Genomic DNA, 20,034 nt, shown 5'->3' with positions numbered 1-20,034 from the left:
AAATAAAAAACACCAATGCGCATGTTCGAATCTTTGTTTAGGGTCCAGTCTCCGCGCATCTTTCAAGATGGCGACTACAACAACAAGACCTGACAAGACTTGTTGAATATTATTTATGAGACCTTATTTGGTTTTAAAGTGTTTTTCGTTTTTTAAACTTTACCCCAAAATAATCAAATTGGACCACATGTTATGGTTGTGACCGTTTTTGTACAGATGCTACGCAAAACGCCGTATAAAAGTCGAGTTATTAATATGAGCTGATTCAGTGATAATGTGGCAGCCATCATTGCTGAAACTTGGAGTTTGTTGAACAAAATTAAAGAAGTATGCCGGCCTTGGTTGCTTTTAAACGTCGATGGCGTATCGGTAGCGACGATCTGTTTTTCCCAGCAGCAATAGGAGTCGTAGTTAGAGTACTGTGGTAAGCTTTTTTAAACAATTTCTTTTTAAATAGCAATGATTGTTAAAAGTTTAATTTGATTAAGCTTACTTGTTCCCTGTTTATCAGTTTTCTTTGGTAAAACTACATAATCCGTGGCCCCTGTTGCTCTTATATGAAACCTTATTCTGATACATTTTACGCGTTTCTGTAGACACCTACATGTAAATGTAAACAAGATGGGCTGGCCAAAAATTAGTATCTCTGTATTCTTAAATCTTCCTCCTGATTTATTTTCATTCGAATATATGTACCCCACTGTCACAAATAACACAACTGTGCAAACTACATCTCATAGTTACCCTAGGACCTACTTTAAAACCAAGACGAAAATGAAAGAGAAGCATGATAGAGACAGGGGTGTGGCTGGGAACAGACAATAATCCCTGTAAACTGGGAAATGATCCTTGCTGGCGTCTTTACAATTAAGTGAAGGGGAACAGGAGGGCAGAAGCCCAGGAGAAAAGGGGCATGAGACAGGAGAAGAGAGGGCGGGAAGTGGGATTCCTGTGAAATGGGACAAACTGGAGGGAACCACCACAGAAGGGGTGGGAAACGGAATAAAAAGGTACAGGAAGTGGAAGTAAGAGGTACGGGAAGCGGGAGGTTGTGACCCCCCTGTCCCCCTCCACAATTAAGGCAATTGCAAAGTAGTCTGCAGGACCATAGCCAGACGTCTCGAATAGACGAGTCAAGATCTTGCTTAGAGCTAGGGGGTCTGGAGGCATGCCTCCAGACAATTTCAAAATCTATAAGCTCGGGAGCACATTTTTCATAAGTTATTTCCTGAGGAGAAGCAATCTTGTTCAACCGGGAGTTATTTTCACAACTAAATCCATTTTGTTTTTAATTTTGAGTTAAAATCTAGACGAGGCAAGTGCCTTGTCTTGCCTCTTGCTAGCTATGCCTTGGTTTGAAGAAAATTTAGGGTTTAAAATAACCCCAGCCATTCAATTTCATTACTCTCCCCCTCCTTCCCCCCCCCCAAAAAAAAAAAAAAAAAATTCTTCTCAACTTCAATACCCCGAAAAATACAGTTTTATTGCATGTTATCTGATCAAAAGGTGCTAATGCATTCTTGTCCCCAGAGTCATGTCCCTCTTAGCTGACTGAGCCTGGGGCACGAGGAACAAGTGGCTCTGGGGACAAATGATCTGATTGGCCAGATTTGAACAAAAGGACACAGCCAATCAAATGAAACATTTTAAAACCCATTTGTTTTACGACAGTTTAAGATGGTTGATATGATAGGCTAGATTTGAACTCCCTTTGTTCAAATCCGGCCAATCAAATCATGTGTCTCCATGGCAACTTGTTCCTCATACCCAAGGCTCAGCCAGCTAAAAGGGACAAGCAGCTCTGGAGACAAGAATGGTGCTAATGATGAGATTAGGGATGGACCATTATTTTTTTGGAGGGGGGGGGGATGAAAAATATTGAAAAAAATTGTTTGCAGGGCCTGGAAAGACAAAATAAATTGTTTGCAAAAAGATATGTATTACAAAAAATAGTAAGAATTTCGAAAAAAAATGTTTGCAGAGGAAAATTTTTCATCCCCCCCCCTCCAAGAAAATAATGGTCCGTCCCTTAGATTAGATGTGGCTTCATGATAAGATAAAATCTTTCAAGATAATCTTCTGTGATACATGCCGACAAATGATAGATTTTTTTCTTTTTTCCTTGTCTAGGTTGGCTGTCATATCCATGATCTATGGCTTGGAAAATGATGAGATCAGATATTGTGTTGCTCGGCTGGAGTTACGATTGTTTTTCATTGGGGTAATTGTTTTAACCAGCCTAGTTATTCTCAACGAAATAGCCATCATATACATCAGCATGCAGGGAACCTTGGTTGATTCACGGCCTCGTCGCCACATGCCAATATTTCTGTATATCCAACTTGCGCTATATTTACCAGAACTTCTGTGGACAATTCTGGGTACTTACTGGGCAGTTAATAACAGTGCCGACTGTGAGCTAAGCTTGATAATTGCTGTGTGGATTTCTGTGGCTCTGGAGTGGTCAATCTTGTTGGCTGTGTTTATTGGTGTTTTGGTGCTATTCGATCCATTGGGAAGTGTCCACAAGGATCCTTTTGGGAGAGAGTTTTCAGCAACTATGCAAGAATCAACAAAAGAGGTTTGCAGCTATCTTGCTTTATACGCCTGGTTTGTACATAATTTATTTTATCATGCTACCTAAGTCACTTACAGTATTTTCTACAAATTATCACTAAATGGAAAAAAAGTGTCCAATAAAAATTTTGTTTGAAGGTACTTAATACATGACTGTATAGTATTCTGATTTAGTTTTCACATTATTAGAAGTTACTTACTGCCCATCACAATGGGGAGGTGTAATGGCCTAATGGTTAGCGACTAGACTTTGGATCGAGCCCCGGGGGGTACTCAAAAAAGTTTTGTACGGGGAGGCTCCGCCCTGAGCTCTAACCCCTTACCCTTTTATATACCATTTTGACAGAAATTGTACCCCTTTCGTATACCTTTTACTGAAAAAAGGTACCCCTTTTATATATGTTGCAGTTAATTTTTGATATCAGGTAATTTTTTATTTTAACTAGTTAGTTTTTTCTAACTAGTTGATTTTTTTTAACTAGTTAAATAATGGGGTTAGGGTAAGGGTATCATATATTTAAAAAAAATAGTGGTTCACCCAACGTTTCCTACGTGGCACAGTGGATAAGGGGTTGGACAGCAAATCCAGAGGTTGAGAGTTCAAATCCAGTGCAGGTTAGTAAAAAGGAAAAATAAATAAATGATAGTACTTAGAGGAGGGGGATAGTAGCAGATAGTAGGGGAGGGTTAGTAAGGATGGGGGGGAGGGTATGAGATATCAAGGGGGGGAGGTGTTCTACTTTTTCTACTTATTAACCAAGAATAAAAAAAAAAACTAGTTAGAAAAAAAACTAACTAGTTAAAATAAAAAATTAACTAAGATCAAAAATTAACTGCAACATAGATCTTACTAAATTGAAATAATACAGCCATAAATTGCATCTGTTCGAAATATTTAATTAAAGGCCCTTTGAAAAACTTAAATGACAGATTTTCATACCCTTTCGTATACCTAAACTAGTGAAATCCCTACCCTTTTATATACCAGAAGCCTGAAAAAGGTACCCCTTTCGGGGCGGAGCCTCCCTGTATAGGCCATTATAGGGAGTACCCCCCCCCCCACCCCCCCCCCCCCCCCGGGATCGAGCGGTCCAGGTTTGAGCCCTGGCCAGGGTCACTATCATGATGTTGGTTCTTGGGCTCATCACCTAGATGTGTAATGGGTACTGGCAAATTTACTGCTAGGAGTAACCCCTGTTCATATAAAGGTCTTGCCCTACAATAAAAGAGGCTTTCATCTCACCAGGCTTTTTGCTAGATGGGCGTCCAGGTGTCCTATGGATGCCAAAATTTTAGGAAATAAAAATCCATACAAATTGCTGTATTGAGTGTTAATTGTTAACAAATTTGGATATCGTAAAATATATTTACACTCAAAACTGCAGAATGCACCTTATATGCTAAATTTTGTCCTCAGACCCTACTAGGAGGGTGGAGTCTTAGGCCTTACAGAAATTTTGGATACCACAATTTTCAATCCTGTTGAAATCCTGCATCTCACATGTTTCTAATTTTTTCACTGTATAGTCCAAATAATTACTTTTTCAAATAATTTTGCTACCGTAGTCTCTTCAAAAATTTATTTTAATATTTCCTTGACTGATTATTTATTCCAATTAACAGCTGTGGGAGAAGAGGTGTCGTTGGCTGTGCTGCTTTTTCGCAGGTAGAGATGACCAGTACTTGAGTGCAGTGTCAGACATTGCTGATATACTGGCGTCTGGACTCCATGATGTGGATTTGGTGCCTTCTGATGTTGCTGTTGGTCTTATTCTTCTTCAAGAAGAACAAGAACGAGAGCATGCAGAAAAGAGGACAAAAGGGGAGGTGAGGGATTCTAGGCTGCTCTTGATAACACCCAGGAGTTACCGGAATTTTTAAATCAATTCATTTAAAGGGACACTGTCATGACCTTCTTCCCCGTAGACTACCGCCTTGTCGTGGTGGGGGAGCTTGCGTGCCTCAATGACCTTGAGAGCTATACCGTCGGGGGTCTTCCCCCAGCAGGTCTAACCTTGGCGGGCAGGTCAAAGGGTAGAGGCCAGACAAAATGGTAGTCACTGGTCCTCCAGGTTGGGGGTTGGGCGTGCGGCTAATCCCCGCACCCTGTAAAAATATATGATTACGGAAACCGAACAGAGAATTGACGAACTCATCAGGGGGTGCCGTCGGGAAAAACCGGCTGGGTTGGCGTTCGTGGGGGGCTGCTGTTGCATCGGCGGCGGACCGGGATGGGTGGCGCAGTTTTCTGGCTGGCCTCAAGAGTCCTCATGGGCTCGATGAGGATGAGTGAGTGAGTGTCACGACCTTCACTTCAAAAATTCAAGAGCCTAAAGACGTATGGAAACCTATGAATAGTGGTCAAGTTTTGTTAAAAATTACTATGCCAGTGTACTGAAGCTATAAACTATTGATATTATTGTGATACTATCAGGAGCTTTAGATCTCAACTTAAAAAATGTCAGGTTGATTTTTTCAAGTTCTGCCGTTGTGGCCTGGAAAAATAGCTTAAAATAATGACTCTCTTCTTCCTTCAACAACAATTTACTTTAATATATCTTCATCTTGATGTACCAGGTGCATTTCATGTAAGAGCAAAACCACTTCGCCGATTTTAGTACTTTTTTTACCGAAAAGCAGAAAAATCCCCCTGACCCTTTAAGACTCTTTAGGTGCCAAGGTATGAAGCACTACTGTGCTGACTGAGGACACAGAATACAAATAAATATTTTAAATTAAACGGAAACTTGTTAAAAATCCCAACCAGTGGGAGGCTGACAAGTTGGCTATGGAGAAGTTGAATTTGATACCACTGAACATAAATCTGTCTAGATTCAGCGAGGAGGATTTGAATTTGAGACCCCTGGATAATTAGTCCAGTGCCATAACCACTAGCTAGGCCATACCGCCTTCACAATGTGCTAACCTGCAATAGATTAGCATCTCATCCAAGGGGAGAAGAAATACTCTGTGTTGCTTTGGCTTAAAAAATGGAGATAAGTTTTGTAGGCATCATGAGCCACTTTGGCCTAAGTGCAGACCTTATTCAGTACACAATTTCTAAACTACATAGTGTTATTACCACTGTAATGTGTAATTTCGTAAGAATATTCGTTTCGAATAGAAGGGGTGAAGACTGATTCTTGTACACGTAGGAAGAATTTGACTTATTATAATACATGTACTTGGAAGAAATAACTCCTTCTTTGTGTTTTTTCCTTCTTTTGCAGATTCTCCAGAAAGGGACCCCTGTTAATTTAAGTGATCCTGTAAGTTATCATCATAAAATTATTGTTAAGAAAACACATATGACTATCTCATTCTGAATTTTGGAAAACTTTGGCAGTTTTCTGGGTCAGTAAGTCAGACATTAGTTGGTCAGTTGAGCAGTAAGTCGGAATTAAATTCTTTAACATTAATTTTGCTTCTAGAAAGAGAAATCTTTGGTGGAAGATGCTGCTCATTTCATGAAGTTTGCACTGGGTTCTTATGGCTGGCCCCTGTACATGTTTATGAACCCTTGCAGTGGACCCTGGAGCCTCTGTGGGGGAATTAGGTATGTGCGCAGCTACCTAAATGTGGCCTAGATCTCTTCTTATATGAATACAAAATAAGGCAATGGGATCAGCAGAATATGTTACTGTAACTTATCACCAAGGAAAATTGAATGAAATTCTCCTAAGTTAGTACTATGAGTAATGTATTGTCATTTGGCATCTGGGCTTGACTCCTGTCAGTGAATTGATTAATTGATTAATTTTGAAAGTGCTGGTGTGCGTCAGTTTGGCAACAAATCCAATTCAACAAAAATCCCTTTCAGCCCTGGCCTATGATAATTAGTATCGGATTTTAATGCATAGTATCAATTCAAAGTGACACTTAGGGTGAAAAGACAAAAAAAAAAAAAGCGGAATGTACAGCCCAATTACTTTTTCCAGTCACTAGTTTAATATTGACACCTGGTGCACAGTGGTAAATTTGGTCCCTAAAATTGTGACAAGATCAAATTCTCTCAACTATATGTACATGTACATGTAGGAGAAATGTACAGAGTACCAGTAAGAAGAATTTGTACGTTGACAACAATATTAAGGTAAACAGTATGTCTTTTTGTTTTAAAGGTGCTGTGAATGTTGCCGTGTCAGTCTGGAGCACATCTCCAGCGACAACTGTTGCCATTGTAACTCTGCTGGTCTTAAACTGCAGGCCCAACTGGAGGATATAGATTTGGTGTACTGCTGTTATCACAACAAGGTAATTTTATTACTTTGCAAGTAATTCCAATATCTCTGCACTCTTCCACCTTTGTGGTAGCCTCCTATGCAGACGTTTTTTGGCCCGTCATACAATCTTTCCTCCCCAGTCTCCTAAGCAGATGTTCTTTTGGCCAGTTACCTTTGTAGGTGCTTATAGCTTCCTAGGTGCATGTCTCTTAGTCTGTAATTAAACAAGTTAAATGGCTTGGAAGTGCTTAAATACCCTTTCCCTCCCTACCTTTGAAGCAAGAGAGAGACACACCCCTTCCCCCATTGCTACTGTCACGCAAGTGAAAAGTTTACTTACAACCACAATTATGCACAAAAGTGTTGTGAAGATTATACGTTTTTTCCAACCTCCTCATTTCTGACCTTAGATCCATATCTAGACTTGCCACTAGTCGACTCTCGAGCGTTAACCCTAATCGTTTTAGCAAATCACTTGAGCTGCAGAGGCTTCCAAGGGAAGAGATCGCCGGTGCCGCACGCTCTACATTTCCCTCTGCCCTACCCTGCGTGACCGGCGTCCGAAGGGGAGGGAGAAGGGAAGTTCGAGCGCGAAGCGCGATGCCCTAGCCTGCGTAGCAGGCGTCTGTGTAGTTTTTAGCGCGTTCTCGCGGCTTTCGCGTTGCTCCCATAAGCGCGCTAGAAACTAACGGTGCCTGCTACGCAGGCTACCTCTGCCCAGTCTCTCCACGCTTTATATTCCAAGCGCGCGTGAAAGCGAATACTAAAGAAGACTTTAAAAACTGCTCTGGCTATAATTCACTTTTGCTGGTCAATATATTCCTGATTTTTCCGCAAATTATCATCTATTTTCCCGAGTGTAATTTATTAATTATATTGCTGTGTCTGAACAGTAATTGAACCTTTAAATGGGACTTCTGATGTAAAGAAAGAAAGACGGGCCCTTTTGGCGCCTGACGAAGTAATTATCGGCTTTAGGAGTGTCATCTGTAATAACTAGCGTTATATTATAAGTTACTTCATGATGCTGACCAAAAGAATTAAGTCGATTAAAATCTCAACCCGGTCCTAAACAGAACTTTTGGTAGCTGTAGCTGCTGATCAGCAGAGATTGATGTTTATTAGCTCGCAGAGACATACAATTAAACCACAGAACACACCTTATTCTCTCTTGCTTTGCTTTTATCTGTACAAGTGTCGTCCCCCTTTTTCAGCGGATTTAAAGCTTAAGGTCTATTCTTTACGCACATTTTGCGCAAAGACACCTCTGATCGTCGAAGACCTGGAACTTATCTAGAGTATCGAGTAATCAGATGTAAAAATTGCTTTTTATAACAAGAACATCGCTAAATTATGTCTACTGTGTATTAACTGTAGAGTTGGCATATATTCGGCTTTTAAACTTTAAATTTTTTTGTCAGATCGTTCAAAACTTTATCCATGGACAAAAAAAATGGGGCCGAAGAGGCGCCGCAAAATTGAAAAGCAGAAAGGAGTAGAGAATGGTTTGTCTTAAAACTACGATCACCTACTAATTGTTGTAGCGGACTTGACTTTGAAGGCATAAATCTGAGTTACAATTTTTAACCTGCAACTTGATTTCACGGAAAATTTGAATTGACTAGGTGTGGTAAGAGCCGGCCTTTGTACTGTGGAGAAAAGTTTGATCTGAAATACCGAAACATGATCTCTGTAGGCTTCAAATAAACTGTAAATGTCACATGTTGCACGAACAGGTGGCATTTCTTATGACAAACTTAATTATAAAATTTCGCATTTTTTTTCGGTCTTTTCTGCCTTTTTTTAGTTTACAAACGAATTGCAAGGTTTATTCTTTCTTGCAAGACTCTTGTGAACATTCCTTGTTGAATAATTCGAGGCTTTTCGTTTCTAACTGCTCGACTTGTGACGCTTGTTTGTGAATTTCATTATCACTCTCTGTACTCGTTACAGAACTGTCCTTATTCCCGTTACTTTTCGCACAACTTTGTTTGCGTGAGTTTGCGGCTTTGCCTTCGTCGAGCGCTCGCTCGCCAGCAGTCATAGGGCTTTTCCTAAAGTACGCATTCTTCACATCCGCTCGACGCTGTTCCCTGGTGAATTTTTTATCAGTTTCCTTCGCGGGTCTTGACCGCCGTTTGGTGCACACGGCATTTATAAAAGGGTCTTTGTCGCGAAAGACCAAAATCTTGCTCAACTCGACGAGGATTTCATCCGATCTTGGGACGACACAGTCATTAGAATTGCCGCTTTCGTTTTGCAGGATTGTAGTTTGTTTGTCACACTGACGTTGCTTAGCGAGTCGCGCGGTTGAAGTTTCTGGGCCTGGCGAAACTCTTGTAGTAATGTGACAACGGTTCCCTTGAAGCCCAAGAACTCCTCGTTTATCCCTTGCTTGTTCTGGTTGTAATCTTTGCGCGGGCCTGCCTCGATAAAGCCTCCCTTCTTGAGCTTTGTTTTGCTCCTGATCCCAGCTCTTTCTCGTCAGCTTGATGTGCTCACACAATTTTTCAGCTTGCATGTTCTGAGTCGCTTCTTTACTGGTCACTTTTGTAGAGTTAACAGACATCGCCATGGCAATTCATCGAACAGCTTTTATCGTCTTGTAAAAGAGTTTAACTTGTTCCATGTTAGTTTCCCAATAATCAGATTAATTCCTTGTGCGTCCTAACATTTTAACCCTCCGAAGTCTTTTCACATCTCTTTGTCGTGGTAAACAATTGGAGTTAATTGCGTGCCAAAAACCATGTACTTATTGAGTTCCTTGCTAATTAACTTAACAGAGGCCCAAAACCGTTTTCAAAAGATCCGTTAACAAGCGATTTTCCAAGCCAACGAGAAAGTTAATTAGCAGTTTAATGAGGGTAATACATGAGGATTACTTGTTGTCATTTCATAAAACACTATGCAAATTTTTCATGTTCTTATATTATTGACAAAGCATAAAACACCGGCATTAGCGAAAATAAATAAGAGGTTATTAAAGCGGAAATGTTGATCTTTTTTATGTCGTAAATGGAGCAGAACTTAATTAACTGTTGTGAGACTAAAAGGTAATAGCGGAGACAGACTTACGGCGACAGAAAGTGAAATAAACTAATTTGAACTCGAGCTTAAAACGTATGCCCGACAATTTTTGACCATATTTTTGTACACTTAATTTATTCACCATGTACAAAACTAAAGGAGTTAGTGTTGAGTGTTATTACAACCATTCCTGAAATCTGTACTTGTGTACAGTGTATTTAATTCTGTCACACTCTGTAAACCTTCATTAAGTATGCGTTCACAAATTAAAGTTTACACTTCCGTGAGCAATGTCAACACAAATTCTCCTAACTGATCTCTGTACTTTTCCTGTAGAATAAGTTTAGAGAATTTGTTTTTACGTCAAGGCAGATTTCCATTATTGATCATTAGCTTATTTCTCCTGACAAGTATGCTTCATTATGTATTGATTTTATGAGGAGAAGTTAGGTACTGCCGGCTATTAGCTTGTAGGCCCCCCCTTACGTTGCTCTTAAGTTTCAGTTTACCTTACAGGAAATTTTCGCGTTTTTTGATGTCACGAAAAAAGAAACACAGGACGCTTTGGACATTGCTGATCCAAGCAGAATGCAAAATAAAAGGCGTGTGACGTATGAATATAAATGTCCGAGCTCGTCGCCAGTCTCCCTGAAGCTCGGTGGTTTCAGCATCTGCGCGGTGTGCGGGTGGCCATGGGTTTGATTCCCGTCGGCAGATTTTTTTCCCACGCCCTTTTAAACTTCAGAAAAGCACATCTTTCTTAAGAAAGTCAGAGTTCGTTTGGGTCCTGGGAAACCTGGAAAGTCCTGGAATTTTATTGTGGCACTTTCCAGGACTGGCAAGTTAAAAAAGCTGTTAAACTCAAGTGACAACTGAATTCGCAGAACTAACCTTGGCCGTTTTCACCCTAGAGACGGACAAACCGTATGTAAGTGGTTTATTTGTCAAAGGAGATTTAAACATATTTTCCAAATTCGCGAAAATTAACTGTCGCAAAACATCACTCTCATAAAATCGCGTAGTAAAGTTACCGCAAAAAATTACGTAATTAGGTGGCGTGAGCGACGTCGCATTCTCTCCCGAATACAAGAAATACATCTGTTATTCCACTCAAAAAATCCCATACTTATGACGCAGCTCTACCCAGATCTGTTAGCTATCTCTGATTGGTTGTTATTTTGGCGCGAAAATTCAAAACGAGCAACAACCAATCAGAGGCACTACACGGATATCCGTAGAGGTACGTCATCAGTATGGAATTTTTCCGGTCCGGTCAAGACGTCTCTTTTGAGCGGTGCAAGAATTCAACGCGTAAAGATAAATCCTATTTAGTTAGGCTGTACACTGTGCAATGTACGCAACAGAGCATTATTAATTTGAACTTTATTCACGTTAGATTTACGAGGTGCCATTTTACGTGGCAGTGGATCATGATCACCAGGCGGTTGTTGTTTCCATTCGTGGATCGCTCTCTATGCAGGTTAGAGTGTAAAGTGTTTGCTGTAAGAATCTTATTGAAAGTGAGTATAGGTACAACAAAGCTATTAGTATCTAAACAAACTGTTGAGCTGCGTCGGCAGACAAGTGAAATACGTAGTTGATAATCAGCTTGAAGCCGATAAAGGTAAATAAGCCAGCAATGCGGATTTTGAATAGTTTACGTTTCGAGCGTAAACCCTTCTCCACTTTGCTCCGGTGAAGGACTAACGCTAGAAACGTCAGCTTTTCAAACTTTCATACGGCGGTTTGTTTATTTATCAACTTTCATTTTGATAATCAACTTTTGGTATAAGACTGATAAATGGGGCGTAGTAAAGGTTTGCAAAACATCAATTATTTGGAGTTTTTTTTTTTTCATATTCCGCGCTTGATTTAAAAGAAGACTAAGAACCGAAATCTGCTACGACGGTATCTACGAAGATTTTTAAAAATTCTGTCTCCGTTCTCCCTCCCCTCAATCTAAATACATTTCTTCTGTGCATCAAAGGTTCCATCCCCTCCTCTTCAGGCATTCACCCTTCCAATACCATCAGCACCCCTTAAGGTTGCCATGTTGAGTAGTCGCCGCCCAGCACTAGGCGTTGGCTAGTACCTGTAGCACCATTTATGGCGGTAACGATACTAGAATTGACAGAATTTTTTATTTCTCACAATGTTTTTTCTGTATCAGGACGCGCTGACTGACCTGACAGGACAACAAGAAGAGCTGAATATTGATGGAGTTGAAACATTTCACGCGCATAAGGTACACAGAATATTTCTCCTTCTTGATGCGAAATTTGGTTGGTCTAAGGTTTATTTACTCCGAGTTGGCTGCTTCAACTGTTGTTATTAAATAATAGTCAGATAGTCAGCAGAGCGTTTTTTTACGTGTATGATGCATATGTTCGACTCTTTTTTGCAGCAAACTAAAGCAAAAGCGCAAATGCAAAAAAAGTTTTGCCCTTGTAAGCTGTTCAGACGTCCTTGAAGTTCGAAATTAGATCCGTTGCGTAATTCGATTCCCAAGTTGAATTATATGTTAATTTTACTCGGTTCGTTTTGTTAAAAACATCGACTTTTTGTTTACTTTTTTTTCGCTTTTTATTTCGTTTGTTCAATTTTTTCTTGTTCTTATTATATATTGCCTTAGAATTATTTTCTTTTTTTTTCACCCTTTTTCTATGTTATCTTACTTTTTCACCACAAAACTCTTTTTCATTTTGTTTTCAGGGGATTCTCCGATGCGCACGTTATGTTAAGTCAGTCCTGGAGAAACGAGAACTCATTCAGTGTGCTTACTCTAGAGCTGGCGAGGTAAGTAAAATACCTCCAAATTTGATGTTGTCTTTTTGACAATTAGAAATCAAGCTAAAGCTTTTTTTTGAGCAACAGCCGAGCCGACTACCGCTCATGGAAAACGAGGGCGAGTAGTCTCAAAGGTCATTTTCGAAAAGCAGTTTTTTCGCTGCTGTACGCCTTCAAAATGAGTCATGATGCACCATCTTTCACATGGAAATAAGTTTTGTCTGTGGCAAATCAAACTCATTTCCAGATGAAAGGTTGTGTGCCAGGGCTGGGTTGTTCGCAGGCCGATTAACACTAACCTAGGACTAAACGTTGACCAAGCGTTGAATTTCTCTTGTATAAATTAAAGTGTTTTTTATTGCTTATGTATGAGATTAGTCGGCGTCAAAACTGGAGAACCGAAAATTAAAAAAAAAACAACAACATGTTTTTCTTTTCTTTCAAGGGCAACGTTCGCGCAATCATGTTTCAAGATCGTATAGAATATGACAAGAGCACCAATCAAACTCGTGGATTTCCAACTCCAGAGTGACTACTAAAATTCAGTTATATTCCCATTTTTATCTTTTCAGAATTATCGTCTAGTAATCGTGGGTCACTCACTGGGTGCTGGGACGGCATCTTTGTTATCTGTCCTCCTCAAACCAACCTACCCTGACCTGATTTGCTTCGCATACTCTAATCCTAGTGTGCTCAGGTAGGTCTGACATCATAATACAAACTCTCCTAAGTAATCCGATACACTTTTTATAACCAGTTTAGAGAATTTGATTATATAGTCCTTACCGCCGCCTGGTTAGCTCAGTTGGTAGAGCGCCGGACTGCTGTGCGGGAGGTCGTGGGTTCGAACTCCAGACCGGACCAACACTCAGGGTCTTAAAATAACTGAGGAGAATGTGCTGCCTTTGTAATTACATCTGAAAATGGTTAGACATTCTAGTCTTCTCGGAAAAGGACGATAAACCGTAGGTCCCGTCTCCTGTATCTTCAGTCTTATCACAGGGGACGATAAAGAACCCACACACTATTCGCAAAGAGTAGGGCACGAAGCTCCCGGTGTTGTGGTCTGGCCTTGTGTAGTAAATTACAGTATGTGTACAGCGCATTTGAACATATATATATATATATGAAAATGCGCTATATAAATTCATTTTCATTATCATTATCATTAGTAGGACAGTTTTCCCCAGCCTCGTCCCCAGGCCATACCGCGCTATGCGAGTGAGCGGAGGAGGACTGGAACCGAGCGCGATAGCGAACTTTCCCGACAAGCTTGGCGGGTGACGTCACATCCAAATTCGCCGGGGACGACTGGGGACGAGGCTGAGTTTTCCCTTTATTTCGGCGTTTCTCTTAAAAGGGGCTTTGTCATGAATTTTAACAGATTTTTGACATCAAATCTACCTTTGGGTATTCCAAAATAATGTTTTTCATGGGCAAGTTGCTTACCACTAGTTTCAAAATAGTTGAGATCAAAAATGCGAAAAAGTTTTCGTGATGTAGCTCCTTAAAAAAATAAACTGGTTCATTTTTGAAACCCTCACATTGAAGGTTTACGAAGGTAGAAAACTACCAAAGAGGTTATAATAACCCAAAGGGAACAAGAGTGGTTATGTCTTATCCAGGACGTACTTCTTAATCGTTACTTTATTCCGTTTCAGTGCCCCAGCCACCCCATACTGTGAAGATTTTATCGTATCTGTTGTTCTTGGAAAGGATGCAGTTCCCAGGTGAGCGCGTTTAACACTGCACAATCGCTTTATGCTTAATATCGCCAACTGATAATGTATGGGAGCATTTTTCCAGCGATCTGCCAAGTTTAGCGTGTGCTCCTCAGCAATTGGGTTAAAGGAACTCGACGGCATGCTGTGACCAGACAGAACAAGAAGTTCACTACTTATCTAATCACGTGCAATATCAATGCCATTGGAGAATTACATGCGCCGTTTTTTTTTTTTTGCAGCGCTTGCATGTTTTTCTGCGCTTGGCACTGGTTTGCGCTTGCTAGTGGTTCCATATTTTTTTTCGCGCTTGACGCTGACACAGATTTTCCCGCGCTAACTTTTAGTAAGACGATTTACCGCGCTTGTCACTGGTTCCAGGTTTTCACGCCCTTGCGACCCGTATCGTGTTTTCATTCGAGTTCTAATTACGTACATCAGTTGCTCCTGGGGTTACTTTGATCTATTTTTCCTATGTTGTTAGACTGGTCTACTTCCTAACCTTATCCAAACAAATAAGTGTTCGTTTCAATGATTTTCTAATTGCACATGGCTGTTTTTGTCTTGTAGGATGGACGTTAAAAGTGGTGACGAGTTAAGACAAGATCTTGCGTCGGTTATTAGAAGATGCTCAGTGCCAAAGGTGTGAGCTGCACTTGTTTTTCTTTTTAGAATATAGTCTTCTTTTCCAGCCCTCGTCCGTTGTTTTTCTTACCTTGAAGTTTTAGAATGTAAAAAAATCGTATCAAAACAAAAAGTTCTAGAACGCAAAAAAAATGGTATTAAATAGGGAAAGTGAGTCGGTAAGATCGTTTGTAATCTCACCGAAGTTTACCAAAAACGCGAACTGCACATTTGAACTAAAAAAAAGTTTCTAGAATGTAAAAAAAAATCGTACGAAAACAGAAATTTCTAGAACGTAAAAAATGGTTTTAAATATGGAAAGTGAGTCGGTAAGATCGTTGGTAATCTCACCGAAGTTTACCAAAAAGGCGAGCCCTAAAGTTGAACCAAGGGGAACAGAAGAACAAGTAAGTTTTGTGTTTGTTATTTTCCCTCTTTCTCGTCCGATGTTTTCTATATTTTAATGCTAAAATGTAAAATCTCTCGTTTCTCGTTGTTCACAGTACCGCGTTTTAATGAGTGGCTGTTGGCGAGCACTGTTCTTCTTTCTTGGTCCCAGTCCTCGACAAGCCGGACAAGGTGACGGTCGGCATTTTTTCTCTGGCTCTCGCCAGTACAGATCCACTCTAATCCATCATACGTGGGAAAATAGTTTGACTCAACCTCTTCTAGAAGGCACGGAAGGTATAGCAGAAGTTCTGTAATGCCCTGCTTCTCACAGAATCATTCACATTATATTCATCACACTAGCACAGTGGCACTTTGTCTTAGAACTTCAATCATCAATTAATCAGTCATCAATCAATCAATCAATCAATCAATCAATCAATCAATCAATCAATCAATCAATCAATCAATCAACTAATTAAGCAACCAACCAGCCCATTCAAACGGGTTGATCGACCATTAATTAGTCGATTGATTGATTGATTGATTGATTGATTGATTGATGGAACAATCGCTTGAAAAAAACAATTGCCTGCACAACACATAGAAGCATCCGCAGATTCTCGTTAAACCATCCACATGTCATCTTTCTATCCGACCGTACGAATTATTAACATGCACATACAACAAGACAAAGAGAACGCCAAGAGTTATCGATGCAATGAAAATCAAAGAAAGTCATCCAGCTACTAGTAAGAGGTCTGTTGCCTTCAATGCCTTTGTCTTCATTGCTTCGACTCTGTTGAATCTTTCAAGTTATCAAGTAATCACTCAGATCAGTTAACTCTTTCATTACCTATTACCAATCATTGTGTTCTCCCTCACAATTATCATACGTTGTTTTTTGTTTTATGCCCGTTTGGCGAATTTTAGGAAAAGTGTACATGTACTTTTTTTAACTACCTTATTATAGGAAATTAACGCGTCATGAAATTAACGCGAATTTCAAACTTTCGCGTTAATTTAAGTCGCGTTATTTTTTGTTTACGTTAATTTCCTCGCCGTTAATTAAGTGGAGCGTTAATTTCCATGGCGTTAATTTCCATTATTTTGGCCCCAATTTTTCGTTACAGTCCAGATGTTCTTGAACTCCAAGGAAAAAGCATAATTTTATCTGCCACTATCATTGATACTGCGAAAAACGCACAAAGTGGGAAAGTACCACGAACATTGTTTTCGTTTAAGATTATACGCCTACAAGTGTTGGAATAAACTTGTTCCTGTTGTGTACATCGCGTTAATTTCCTTTATTTTGAAATGTTACCCCCTCTTTCGCGTTAATTTCCTGTATTGGGAAGTAATTTTTCCTTTAATTCGCGTTAATTTAAGTCGCGTTAATTTCAAATACCTTAATTCACACAAGCTTTAATTTCCTATAATAAGGTAATAACAACATTTACCAGATGGAAAAGGGAGTTTGCTCGTCTGACGCTCTCGCTCATTAACTCTCCACTTTCTTGTCTTAAGGAGTAGTGAATCTTTTGAAGTATCCGTTTCCTTCTTTCCACCAGATGAAACTTTAGGACTGACTACTGGAGACCAGTCTCAGAGATACTTCGCCGACAAGGAACTGGAATCAGTACCCACATCCTTGCCCCCAGTCTCCGCCGAGCAACTCTTCCCTGCAGGAAAAATCTTACAGATCGATGAGAGGACATCCTGCAGGTAACAATGGGTTTATTTAATAAGTTTGTTTTGATGTCTGGGCACCCACAATCGCAAACATGGTTTGCATATATGTGCTTGTCACACAAAAGAGATTTTGCTGCGTAGCACTCAAAATAATTAACAATAAGTGGTGAATAGTATTTTAGGAGTGCTTTAAATGCTGTACAAAACAAACGTTTCGGGGATAACCCTTTCATCACTGTCAATATGATGTATAAAGTGAGACACTCGAGCTTGCGTCAAGTGTCTTGCGTACGCGTCGTTCAAAAATAAACATATTTCACACGAGTGCGCGCCAGTTAGCGCTCACTGAAAAAAATCTAAGTGAATCGAGCGTCATAACACTTTGTTACTCAGAATTAAAAATGTAAACTTTTAAGTCAATTCCCAAGCCATCAGGAACTTAGGTTTTCTGATGGAAGATCATCCTCATCTCCTCTCTTGGTCTTAATACTTGACCCAAGCTACTCGGAAAAAAATCCCGAGTTCTCGCATGCGACCTTGAAGTTGGCTTCATTCAGATTGGACTACGAATACGAGATTGAGTACGTGTACGAGTTTTCAAACCAAATTCGTGTGCTTCATATAATCACTTATCGCACCAATCCTATCCCTAACGTTTATTTATGTGTTAGTCAGCAATAAGGAAGAGTTATAGTTTGGGGGATATAATTGTGTCGAAATTCGTAGTCAAATCTGAAGGTCGCTTCCACACACCCTTTGGGCGCTCTACCACTTAGCAACAGGAGATTTGTGAAAGCTTTCATTTTTAAATATAGATTATTTATTCATTTAATTTATTGCAAACTGATTTGGAAATTTATTTTTCTTTAAAGACTCGAAGAACAATATTATGACGTCATGTGGGCAGATAAAGAAAATTACGTCAAGATTATTATCCATCCCGGCATGCTGAGCGATCATATGCCGGATCGTGTAATGAAGGCGTTGGATAGAATGTTCCTTCAAGAACACAGAGTGCAAGAAGTGTAGTGTAATGCGTGGATCACAACGATTAAGATGCAACTGGCATCTAAAGATTACCACACAAGGGAGAAACTGTTGACACAGTTCAGTAGCATGGTGTTGTAGCCTCGTTTAGGTTTCTTGGTTACAGCTTTTTCAGATAGAGTGCAGATTTCATTCAGCACGGCATGTTCACGAAATTGCCGAACATGAGAAAAAAGTACTGCATGTTCAGTAGATTTTTGTTACCTTATCTAAGGTCAATATTTTATGCTGATTCTGCGGTTCTGGTGTTACGTAATAACAACTTAACATAATTGAATGACGAAACGATCGTGAAGAAGACACGAGAGCTGAAAGAGCTAAATACAAAATTTAACTAAGGAGAAAAAAATCCCGAGCCTGTTCAAAAAATACTACAGAAAAATTGATCTAATTATTATTGTATTGAGATAAATATTGAGCTATTCAGTTGCAAGGGCATAAGTACAAAAAAGAGAGAAAATTTAAACTAAGTTTCCCCGCCCCCTCCTGCCCTATTGTTTTAAATAGGGCATATTTTACGGCATATTTTAAATTATGGTTTGTGATTAGTCAACGCAAAACTGGAAGCCTTAAGAGTAAATAATGAAAGTTGTTGTTGATAGAGCCGTTTTTAAGTGGACAGATGTAAAAACTTTTTAAGGAAACTAATGTCAAACCGATTTGCATTAAAAGAGTCCCATTAAGAGTCTTTTAGCTAGAAATACCCTGACAATGATATCAACAGCCTGCGAAGCAAGCGTTCCTGTATGAACAGAGTTTTTCTCATTTTGGCCGCCAAAATTGGGGCGACGGCAAAAAAACCCACTCAATTTTCTGGCGCACAAAATGCGAGAAGCTTTCTACACAGACTATGAAATTAATGCTAAGGAATACCCGTAAAGATCCGACTTTTATTTGTATTCTCCATCCCTGCTAGCCTGAATTTCAGGTATGCGTTATCAAATTTACAGAGTAAATGGTTTGAACCCAGGAGTATCAGTAGTTCGTATGGTGTGATCGTCCGGGTGAGAGTAGTTCTGAAAAAACTGTTGTTGGTGACTGACGTTTCGACAATCTGAGCAGAAGTCATCTTCAGAGTCAAAGAGTCACTCTAAAGATGACTTCCAAAACGAAATGTCAGTCACCAACAACAGTTTTTTTTTTAAGAACTACTCTCACCCGGACGATCACACTATACGAACTACCAAATTTACAGAGTTGGTTACTTTGTCTTGTCAATGACGTTTGCCATTTTTTCATTTCCTGAAGTAACGTTTTTGAGTAAACATTTACTCCCAGATGACAAAGAAACTCCTGGAAAATTAAAGCGGCAGCCATCGAATGGCACTTCGAAAAGTTGTTAAATGAATAAAGCTCTCATTTTTAAATCATCTAATACGAAGTATTTGATGCAATGATGTTGTTCTTATTGTGTGAAATAAAGTTTTACCAGATGGTAACTCTTCTGTATATTAGTAGATACTCGGCTGTGTTCTATTGGAAATCCGCGAATCTGATTGGTTCTTCCACTGATTTCTATTTTAACAATAGAGTGTTTCTGTCGAGGAACTATCGGCTGATAGTTGCCCCGCGGAAATTTGATGTTCTTAAAACAAATATTAGCCCGAGAAGTGAAGCTTCGAGGGCAAATATGCTAGTTTTAAGAACATCAAATTTCCAAGGGGCAACCATCAGACCGATAGTTCCGAGACAGAAACACTCTATTGTCTGCAGTGAATGTGGTTGGGTTTTTTTGTTTGCAGGCACGCTTGTTTACAAAAAAATGCACGGGTGCGCTCGGCAGGGCATTATGGGCTGATAGTGCCCTGCGGCGCGCGGGCACTATCGCGTCACGTGTTCAATTTAAACCAATCAGAATCAGAGAAAATTTAGTGGTGAACTATAATCGCCGGCCCCCCCCACCCAAACCCAGCTCCCGCTAACTGTTATAGAAAACAGTCGCGCGCTCG

General features: G+C 39.9%; 1 protein-coding gene across 2 annotated transcripts; it reads left to right on the top strand.

Annotated features, from left to right (window-relative positions):
• Nucleotides 1–74: 74 nt before the first annotated feature.
• On the top strand, nucleotides 75–19,455 carry LOC144632809 (diacylglycerol lipase-beta-like). 2 transcript variants are annotated; one of them, XM_078491549.1, is made up of 15 exons: nucleotides 75–424; nucleotides 2,131–2,581; nucleotides 4,201–4,404; nucleotides 5,808–5,846; nucleotides 6,009–6,133; nucleotides 6,699–6,831; nucleotides 11,224–11,307; nucleotides 11,998–12,072; nucleotides 12,540–12,623; nucleotides 13,187–13,311; nucleotides 14,276–14,344; nucleotides 14,906–14,978; nucleotides 15,463–15,538; nucleotides 16,918–17,071; nucleotides 17,911–19,455. In XM_078491549.1, the coding sequence occupies exons 1-15, from the start codon at nucleotides 330–332 to the stop codon at nucleotides 18,065–18,067; spliced, it is 1,944 nt and encodes a 647-aa protein (XP_078347675.1). In that variant the 5' UTR covers nucleotides 75–329; the 3' UTR covers nucleotides 18,068–19,455. The 2 variants fall into 2 exon arrangements, with proteins under 2 accessions (XP_078347675.1, XP_078347674.1); XM_078491548.1 differs by having other exon boundaries at nucleotides 76–424; nucleotides 15,463–15,643.
• Nucleotides 19,456–20,034: the final 579 nt, after the last annotated feature.

This window comes from Oculina patagonica, chromosome 12 (genome assembly GCF_052425735.1).
Source record: "Oculina patagonica isolate OP01 chromosome 12, crgOcupat, whole genome shotgun sequence".
Taxonomy (NCBI): Eukaryota; Metazoa; Cnidaria; class Anthozoa; order Scleractinia; family Oculinidae; genus Oculina; species Oculina patagonica.
The sequence above is the reverse complement of the archived record's forward strand: the minus strand, read 5'-3'. Positions and strand labels throughout refer to the sequence as shown.